The 10,064-nt window shown below is 44.3% G+C and overlaps 1 protein-coding gene and 1 long non-coding RNA gene across 4 annotated transcripts in view; one reads left to right on the top strand and one right to left on the bottom strand.

Annotated features, from left to right (window-relative positions):
* The window catches only part of WDR33 (WD repeat domain 33), a 50,168-nt gene that overhangs the window by 2,273 nt on the left and 37,831 nt on the right, over positions 1 to 10,064 (bottom strand). The window contains exons 16-21 of one of the 3 annotated variants that reach the window (XM_085512544.1): positions 9,438 to 9,590; positions 8,065 to 9,099; positions 4,801 to 4,903; positions 4,063 to 4,525; positions 312 to 478; positions 89 to 181 (exon numbers count right to left, since the gene is read on the bottom strand). In XM_085512544.1, coding sequence (XP_085368670.1) covers positions 89 to 181; positions 312 to 478; positions 4,063 to 4,525; positions 4,801 to 4,903; positions 8,065 to 9,099; positions 9,438 to 9,590 — 2,014 coding nt within the window. Of the gene's footprint in view, positions 1 to 88; positions 182 to 311; positions 479 to 1,735; positions 3,966 to 4,062; positions 4,526 to 4,800; positions 4,904 to 8,064; positions 9,100 to 9,437; positions 9,591 to 10,064 lie in introns of those variants that run through there. The other 2 variants (XM_015871007.3, XM_015871008.3) reach the window with 2 other exon arrangements.
* LOC146758730 (uncharacterized) lies at positions 1,174 to 2,123 on the top strand. Its single transcript, XR_014933128.1, has 2 exons — positions 1,174 to 1,316; positions 1,906 to 2,123. It is a non-coding gene; the product is annotated as an uncharacterized LOC146758730 (long non-coding RNA).

The raw sequence follows: 10,064 nt of genomic DNA, 5'->3' as shown, positions 1-10,064 counted from the left end.
CACAGGGAAAAGTAGCAACGTTATTCATTTGAAAGCAGTTACGTTTGAGAAGTTTATTATCTGAAGCAGACCTCAGCAATTCCTTTACCTGATTCTCTGTTTCCATCCCAGGATTCTGGCTTCCGCCCACCTTCAAAGCGTGGAATTTCATCGGGGGTAGGAAGCAGACCCTTCCGGCCTCCTGAGCAGCACCAGATGCATGGAGAGGAGTGAGAAGAGACATTGCATTTGTGAAACTTGTTGCTGTTTGCCCAAGAAACGCCCTTGCTACCTTCTCCTTTTATTTCCCTGTAGAAGAATGTTCCCCTCACCTCTAATTGCACCGCGACCTCGGCCCCGAGCACTGTGGTCCCTTCCTCTCAAGTTTTCATCTGGGGAGTCAAAAGTGTCATCTGGCCCAAAATCTTCCGGACCAGGAAAGCCATCTCTCCCCCTGGGTCCCCGGCCCTCGTGTCTCGAGGGTCCTCCTCTTCTGAAGCTACAAGAAAGAACATGGTACACCTTTAGACAAGGTTTACATCGATAAACTCGTGACAGTTGATTATTAAGCTGTTTTCTGAACCATTTCACATAACGCTACAGCACATACAAGGATCAGAATAGGATTTGTGGGTGGAAAAGTGCTCACTGTCCGTCTCTGAGCACTTTGCTTATCTGTTTGAAGAGTTTCCCCCTCATTTCCTTCTGTTGCGTTGGCTTTTTTTCATACAAAAAATACTGACAAGTAGGTTTGCATTCATTTAACAAAAAGGAAAAAATAAAAACAGTGAGATAGATATAAGGCAAGGTAAGGAGAAGGACAAGTGAATTTCCCTTAGCTGCAGTGCTCTTGCTCTAAGGGATTACAAACGAAGCAGGAAACATAAAAGCAGTGAGAGTCAAGGCTATAGTGAAACGCTTCAGCATCGCATTCCTATGGATTTGGGAGTCTCTCGCTAGAACATTCTCTTACTTGTTCCCTCCATAGAGGACCTTTTCTTTTTTAAGTTTTTGATGTTGAGAAATGATTCTAGGCTGTACTTGGCTCAGCGGGGATGATGGCTGCTGAGCAGTGTGCACGGTGGCTTTCTACAACCCCAACAGCAGTTTCTCCATCTGCAGTAAACGAAGAGCTCTGTTTTGCCAAACGTAGCAGTGCCCCTCACGTCAGTCATTTCTACTCCTAGTCAGTACCATGGCACCTTCAGTAACTGGATGCGATTGGCTTTTGCATCTCGTCTGAACTGAGTACAGCTCCTCCAGTTAGCACATTGGGCTCTTAGCACAGATCTTCAGAGGGAAGAATGCTTCTGTCTTAGCTGCCAGTGCCATTCCAGGTAAGCCTGTAGATGGCTGCACAAACGCTAGCAGGTTCTGTTTCTTACAGCACCAACTTGGAGTGCTTGTCAAGGCCCATATACATCCCGTGCATCACTGCAGCTCCATGAGCATGCATTAGCATCCGCTGCTACGACTGTCTCTGCTTAGAGCCCGGCCCAGGCAATCTCTGTGCGAGCACCAGGTGACGTTAGGTGGTGCAGGCACACTGCCTCGGGGTCCTCACCGTGCGCTCCCACTGCTGCCCACCCTCAGTGTCAGCACTGATAAGGTGGAGCTCTGTCTGCCCGTGCACACACTGATGCCCCCCACCTCCCTTTTCTCCCACGGTGGGCAAACTGCGGCCGCCGCAATGCTCCGAGCCTTGGCTTCGTGCAGCATCCCCTTCCCCGGCTCATTAACGACACAGTGCATCCTATTACAAGCAAAACTTTAGATACTTTTATTTAGAATTTTAACAACATTAACCTTTTAATTACAAATTTAAATATTTTAACAGTAGTCATAACACAATACAATATTTTTTTAAAGTTTTACATTTTCTTTTTTTTGTTGTTGTTTTTTTTTTTTTTAAATTAAAAACAATAGGTCTGTCTCCACCTCCCAGAAAACAAACACGGTACAGAGAGGAGGCTGCTGTGCCTGTATAGGTACAACAGTGGATGGAGGGAGTGCTGCATATGGACAATGAACCATTTCACATTAACCTGGGTGATTTGTGGAAACAAACTGAACAGTTTCAGGTACAAATGGTTCAAATAACCACATTGCAATGTTGTTTAGCCTTGAGACAGCACAGTCCTCTCGATATATTCCTTAGAGGGTCTCCCATTTTAATACTGACTTGGTGAGATTCTGCTTAGCTTGTAAATTACCAAGATTTGCAACACAAGATCCTATGGCTACCAGGAGGAGGACCTTTCTCTCTGTGTTTCCAGGCAACCTTATGGACAAAGTTTAGCTTTGCAATCTATTATATCTATGCCTGATAAAGCCACAGCTCCTAATATTGGGTTATGTATATCCTTTTTCACTTTTTCTCATCAGTCACACGTAAAAACCCTGCCTTGCATAGGGCTCAGTTCCTGTTTGACTGCACTCATCTTCTTCCTTGAGGCCTAGGACCTTAACGTACAGAACTACACACTGTGCAGATTAGCAGCAGGAAGAGGCAGGTCTCTGCAGTAGAAGCATCGTGTTGATATGCACAGGTAGAGTGAGAACAGGACAGAGATGAAAAGGATGGGAAATTAGAGAGAAAAACATACACACACTTCCCTCTCACGTTTTTGATCAAACCAATTACAATGTAAATTCCAAACCAAGTCAGCTAAGTGAGCAGTTGCAATTCTTAGGCTCATTTCAGCATCTGCATGGCATCCAATTCACCTTCCCTCAGAGGAAACCACTAAGCATGCAAGCACAATAAGCCTTTTAGAGCCCTATGACGATGATTCTCCAGCTAACCAGTCTGTACAAACACTCACACTGTGACAGACCCTCGTTAGCTCAGAAGTCAGACTCCCATGTCCTAAGATGCCTGGACTTTCCTCCTGAAACCTCTGTAAAATCAGGATAAGAATAAAATATTCCCCAGTCCCTAAACAGTTCTCCAATGTAAGATCTGAACATCTCTATTGAGCTTCTAAAATCGTCGTCTGCTACATCTCTCAGAGTTACGTAAGGCAGACTATTCCGCTTGGATTCTCTCTATTCCTGTTTTAAATGGCTTTGTTACCTTCTTTTTGTTCATTTCTTTTCATACTCTTCACACAAAAGGAAGGTACATCTTTACAGAGCTAGGTAGAAAAGAGCTAAAAGAAGAGCTGTATAGATGCAAAGTACAAGGAATGTAAGAAAATGATTAAAAGGCAACTAAAACACAGAAAATTCACATTATGTGGAGACCACAATATATTTGTACAAGTACACATTTTTATACATATGGAGTTGGTGGTCAGTGAGAGGTTTAGACCTTGGAGGCCAAATTTAACTCTGTTAAACTAGCACAGATCTGGAGCGATTTCAGCATCAGGTTGTCTTGCCAACTTTGAGCAACTCCTCCATATTTACATTAATAAGTAGAAGCAAAAGTCATCCCTTCGTAATTGATTTGGAAATTGTGAGCAATGATGAGGACATTGCTATAAACTAGATTATTTCTGAGTTCTTTGCTTGGCATTAAGAAATAAGTCAGAAAGAGAGATAAAATTCCTACGAGCAAAAACATGAGAAAATAGTCTCGACAGTCCAACAGGCTGCAGCTCTGCCCCTCATATTTGATAGTAGGATCACTGTTCCTGCTCCTCACAAGTATCTTACAGCTCATTCTACAGTCTCCACAGTCATCCTGTGGTTTGTGACTGGAGACAGAGTCTCAAATTCCACTTCTAGTGTTCAAAAGTTTTTCATTTTAACCTTCGAGTTTCCTCTCAATTTTCATCAAAACGATCTCAAATCTTCATCCTGTGTCACTGGATCTTCTCTACAAATTTCCTCCCTTCTCTTTACTTACTGTTTACAGACACGGAAGCTGCTGTGTACAATGACCATTTTTCAGGTTTTCTTCTATTACTGAATGATTTTATGGACTCTATACTCAGGTATATTAGAGTTTTCATTTCCTTATTGGTTTCCAGTTTATAAATCTGAAACAGATAGACTCCTTAATGACAAGGAAACCAGGAAGAAAGAATTCCCTCCATTCACCCTTTCCCCAAGAAGAATGAATCGAGTTGTTCTTACCTCTCATCTCGTCTTCCTCGGAACCGTGCATCCTCGGGATCCCGTGGATATCTATCATCTGAAGGTCTCCGTCCTTCCCAAGCACCAGGAGGGCCACGATTTGAACCCCCGCCTTCAAATTCCCTGTGATCGGGAGGAAAGGGAGGCCCAGGTCCACCTCGTCTCCATTTCTCATCTTGCAATGGTGGGCCTCCTCTCCCCTCAAATTCCCGTAATCGATGGCCAAATCTCTTATCTGGATGGAAGTCGTCACGGAAGTCATCTGGTCGATCAAAGTCATCATGGAAATCTGGGTGAGGTCCTCGTCTATCTGGCATGCCCCTGCTGTCTCTACCATCACCCCACTCCTGGCCACCTCGAAACAACCCTCTCTCAGGCCCATGATCAGGGCCACCACTGTTCTGGTCGTGCCTTCTATCTGAGAGAGGGCCCATGTGGTGGTTTGGTGGACCACGGGAGTCACCTTGAGGGAAAAAATCATAGCAGATTTCTGTAATTTTTCCTAAGAATGCTCTTGGATGTTTTAGTTTCTAAGTTCTACAAAGCACACACCATACATTTCACATTAAGTAATCCTGGGGGAAAGGCTTTTCCTCTGTATTCTAGCCCAAGTCTACTGTAGCTTCCCTCATCAATCCAGACCCTTCGTTGTGCTGTAGCTTTTTCTAGCTAGAGGCTCTGCACTAGAACAGCATCTTTTTGGAGAGCCCCTTATAGAAGAACAGACAATTTAATTACCTTTATTAAGGCCAGGTCCTTGGTTGTGAGGGCCGAGACGACCTTGTCCTCCCTGCTGCCCCAGTCCTGGTATCAGTGGTGGAGGACCTGGGTTCTGTCCATCCTGTTAGCATACGAGGAGAAAAGCCATGTGAATTATCTTCTGATCCTTCTGTAGGGCAGCAAACCAAATTCCTTTGCTTAAACAGTGTATCTTCACAGACATTATGACAGCAACAGCCAACTTTTGAATGGTTTCAGCTTGATTTCTTTTTTATGTTCACATCAGTGATGCTTTTCTTTCCCAAGGACTGTACACAACTGTCTAGAAAACCGAGGACTAATCTTTTATCCATAACAACCAAACGACAATAAAGCTCCTATTTTCTGTGCCTGTTAGAGAGGGCGAGAGAACAGCGTGCATTTGTTGGAAAAGCACCGGGTGCTGATGTATCTGCTGCTGATACAGACGGACCTTGGAGGAACTGCAGCAGGTACCAAGTTACCCCCATGCCTGCTATGACAATATGGGTTTTTACATATTCGGTACCTACTTCTGAGAAAGACTATTTTTTATTATTAATTATTTTAGAGAGGGGGTTGAAGAGCAGCACTGAGAGTTCATTTGTGCAGTTTTTCCTGTTGCGTCTTGAAATACTGGTTTTATATCATACCTTTATACACATAAATATGTGCTACAAATATCATCTTTGCACTGAATATTTTCGTGATGATTTTGGAGAAAATAAAAGCAAAATGGAAGGCCTGGTTCCTATGCATATTACAAGATATAAAAGCACACAAACCTCTCTGTGGTTGAATGGTGAGCTCAGTCAGGAGAATAGTTCCCTGTCCATGTAGGACAAAGCTGTCACCATCCTTCCAACACCCCTGACCAAAGCATTGCTGGAGCTCCACCACTTTTCATGTATTTAATGTAAGATTACTTGCAATAAACTGTTGAACTTCTTAAGTTTGTGTCACTGCTGTTCAATCAGAGCAGCAGCTCTTAGTGCCCGTCTCATGAGGCCTATCAGTGTTTGCTAAAACCCTCAATTTCTAAACAAATTATACTTCAACAAGTTATGAAGACAGAGCCATCATAATGCACTTTTATATGCCTTTCATTTCAAAATGCAACACGGGCTCCCATGGGCTCCTAGCAGACAAAGTGAACTGCAAAGCACAGGAGGAGGCACTGCATCCCACAGCTGGAGGTGGGCAGAGCTGTGCTGTGGCACCACTGCTAACTTGGGAATGCTTTATCTACCCATCAGCACTTTAACGTTGATATTCCTATCTTCAGAATACAGTTCTGCTGATCACGTTGTTGTATTTCGGTCCCTTTCTTTCTCAAACAGGTTTGTGTTTTGCTCCCCACTGCAGAAGGGAGCAGCTCTCCCAGTTGTGAAGAGATGGGCATCTCCTTCACACAGCTCTTCAGCGTGTGGTGGATGCAGGTAACAGTGTTGTCTCCTACAGACACGATCCTTTAAAATAGGTGTACAGGTTCCATTCTGATTTCACAAGCCCTTAATGAAGGAAAAGAATGCTCCTCTTCTGCTTCTAGAAAAGCAGGTAAGTCGTTTCTACAAATCTACAGAAGATAAATGCTAAGTTCAGGACTAAAACAGCCAAAGTCTGTTGTTAAGAAAGCCAACACAGGGAGCTCCCCTTCTGCTTATCTTACAGAGAAGCCAACACGACCAAAAATGGAAAGGAACACTATGAACTGCACGATCTGCCCACTTTCTCAATACATTAGCCTTCTAAAGCTAGATGAGGAAGGAAAAATAGCCCAAAATACCCAGCTTTTCATGTATTTCTTAAAATATTTGTCAAAGACTCAAAGGTAGCAGCATTTATGGAATGCAACGTCTGCCTGCTGCAAACCACCTCCTGCATCCTGCCAACAGCAGGCTCCAATAAACCCACTCAAGCCTGGTGGCAGCTCTTTAGGTAGAGCAGTTGGTTTCCTTAGGATAAAACACGATGTTGCTAGAAACGAGACGAGCAATAGTCCTGGAGTCAATTCTTGTCTTAATTTTGACATTTCTGACATCTCAGCAACAAGGTCACATTTATGGACCTCTGCAGGAAGTTCCTGCTGACTGATAAGAAAAAATAATCACCAACACACCATTTGTAGGCTGCTGTGCCTCAAGTGCCTGAAGTGCAGGCACTGAGATTTAGTTCAAAGTCATCACACATTACTGCAACTGATACCGGCCTCCACGTTAAGTACATCTTAGACTGTCTGATCTAGAAACCATTCAGTACAAGAGCTAATTTTATTTTAAAATAACCACACATTTCTCAAAATTGTCATTTTTTCCCAATACATCCCCTTCAAAAGCCACCTTAAAGCTGAAGACAAACATGACAAATTAACATTGTAACAGGAACTTGTAAGGAGCAATAAATGCAGTGAGCTTTCCATTATCTGTAGCAGATCAGCAGCTGAAACAAACCTGCTGCTGAAGGTGCTGAAGAGCAAGTTGCACTTGACAGCTTGATGCTGAACCAGCCTTAACGCTGCAAACGTAATCAGTGTCTTCACAAACAACAATCTCTGATATTCCAGGTGAGCAGAGTCTAAGCATTTTGCTTACCAGGTGAACCCTGCTGAAACTTGGTGCCCTAGCTCCAGACCCAGGCAGGTCCTACCCAGCCTGCTTGCTTGCTCCCTGTGCTCTCTCTGGTGCTGCTCAGCAGATGATGCAGTTACAAATCTGTGAGCACAGGCTCTAAACTGGTGGTTCAGAAGGTATAGAGGTGGCTAAAGGTCCTATTCCTATGCAGGAAGCAGGACAGCTGTTCTGGAAAGCTCAAGCAGAACTAAGCTGATATTCCAGGTATGTCAGTATCTGTGGTAAACTCACCCCTCAGCTTGGATAAATTAGTCTGGAACAACTGAGAGTCAACAATAATTTACTTTAATTCATACATATTTTTTATGCTCTGTTGGCTTAATTTGAACTTATCCACTCTCCAGGAAACTTAAGACAGTTCAGTATCCTCAAGCTTAAAAAAAAAAAAAGCCAGACAAACCTGGAGTTTCTCTTCACTTTCTTAGCAGATACTGATTTCTCTATCTGTCCTCCCAGCAATCCCATTTCTAGTTACCTCTGCTTTTTCCAAGCTATGCAGCTTTTTTCATCATCATCATTTTGGTTTTCTGGAGGCCTTTGTCCATACTCTCAGCTCTTGCTTGACATTTGTAGAGCACAACATTATCGTTCTTACATTTTTAACATCCTTCTTATCACACAGACCAATACATACCTGATTAAAGGGGGGACGAGGCCCATCGCCCAACAGAGGTGTTTTCTGCTGCTGAAAAGGCAGAGGTCCCTGGGAAGGATGTGGCCCCCTCGAAGGGTTTGGTTGTCCTTGAGGTCCTTGCATGTTTCCTTGTGGCCCTACCATAGAGCCTTGTGGAGGTCCCTGCTGGCCTTGTGGCCCACGCATTTCCTGCGGCGGTCCTAACATTGCGCCTTGAGGCGGGGGTCCCTGTAGGCCCCTCATCTCCTGGGGCCCATGTCCTAGTAAACCACTTTGCATATGAGGACCTCTCATCTCTTGCGGATGACCCATCATCATCCCTTGTGGAGTAGGTCCCTGGTTATCTCGGGGCCCCGGTGGACCCTGCATCCCTCTTGGATTAAGTCCCATCAAAGGCCCTTGGGAGATAGGACCTTGCATTCCTTGAGATCCTGGAGCTCCTTGCATACCATGAGGAAGAGGTCCTTGCATCCCTCGGGGACCAGGCGGCCCTTGCATTCCTTGACCACCAGGGGGACCTTGAGGTCCCAAGTTACCTTGAGGGCCAGGTGGACCTTGCGGCCCCATATGAGTCTGAGACCCAGGTAGGCCCTGTGGTCCTAAGTGCCCTTGTGGACCAGCATTACCCTGTGGGCCTGGAGGCCCCATTGGCCCATGAGGGCCAGGATGCCTTTGCATTCCTTGATGTCCATGTAAATCCTGAGGCCGTGGCATTCCTTGAGGTCCATGGGGGCCCGGAGGTCCTTGTGGTCCCATGAAACCTTGCGGACCTCCACCTCCTTGGTGTAATGGAGGACCCTGAGGTCCCATTTGTCCTTGGGGTCCCGGAGGTCTGAACTGTCCTTGTGGACCAGGAGGTCCCATTTGAGGCATATTCATTGGCATCTGCTGAGGTGGAAGGGGCTGCTGAAATCCTTGAGGCATCTGTGACATTGGGCCTTGCCCTGGAAAAGGCTGGGGTCCGTGAAGAGAGCCTCCTGGAGGCGGCTGCACTTGCTCAGCTTGTTTTTGTGCAAGTCTCTCAATTTTCAATTGCTGTAAAAACAAACAAACAAATAAATAAATATAAAAGAGAAACCCAGCAAATCAACTAAACACAGAAAAATAGGAAACAATTGAAAATCAGAAGCAACTATCTCACTCTTGGGAGTTTGAAAAGATTGAGTACTTTTAATTAATTAACAGAAACGCAGCTACACTTGCATATAAGTGGGTCTAGCCAACTGAAACATGGAGACCTCAGTGCAGCTGTCTTCCCGCACTGAGTCTCATTCTTGTTAAACTCTGTTTTTTGAGAAACGGTGAAAATTGCACTGCAAAAGAAAGCTACACATTGCAGTGCCAAACTCCAGCAACTGGCTTTACACACATACCTCCAGGAGTTGTGGGTTTGTGTACTGAAGTGCTGCCATTTCCTGTTCAATCTCTGCCTGTGTCTTCTTTTTCTCCTCCAGCTTAATATCTTCCTTTCTATCAATCAATGGCTCAGGTGGGGGAGGCAAAGGAACTTTATTCTGCATCCATGCCTACAAAGAATAGTAAATATAAAATTAATTCTAAGGAACACATGTAATAAGTGTGTTATTACTACACTAGGACAAGATATGCTGGAATGACAAATAATGAGGGAGGGGATTGTCCTGCTCTGCCCTGCGTGGTCTCACCTTGAATACTGTGTGTAGGTTTGTATTTTACCACAGTACAAAAGGGGCATAAAACTATTAAAGAGTGTCCATGCTCTCAGTCACATTGTCTGATTTTCGGGTAGAGCCAGGAGCTGGACTCGACGATCCTTATGGGTCCCTTAGAACTCAGGATACTCTATAATTCTAACATGGATAACACGAAGCTAAAAACTAGATTGAACAGAACATCCAGGTGTTGTAGCATACTAGTTTCAAGGTATGTATATGAGATATATAGGATTTAACCCCATATGTAATGCATAAATGGTAATTTAACTACTGTGGTAAGTTATTTTGTGCACTGATGTTGGAAAT

This window comes from Coturnix japonica, chromosome 12, assembly GCF_054131305.1.
Source record: "Coturnix japonica strain WE chromosome 12, WE-NBRP24, whole genome shotgun sequence".
Classification (NCBI taxonomy): domain Eukaryota; kingdom Metazoa; phylum Chordata; class Aves; order Galliformes; family Phasianidae; genus Coturnix; species Coturnix japonica.
Note: the sequence above shows the minus strand (reverse complement) of the source record. Positions and strands in the feature narration are given on the sequence as shown.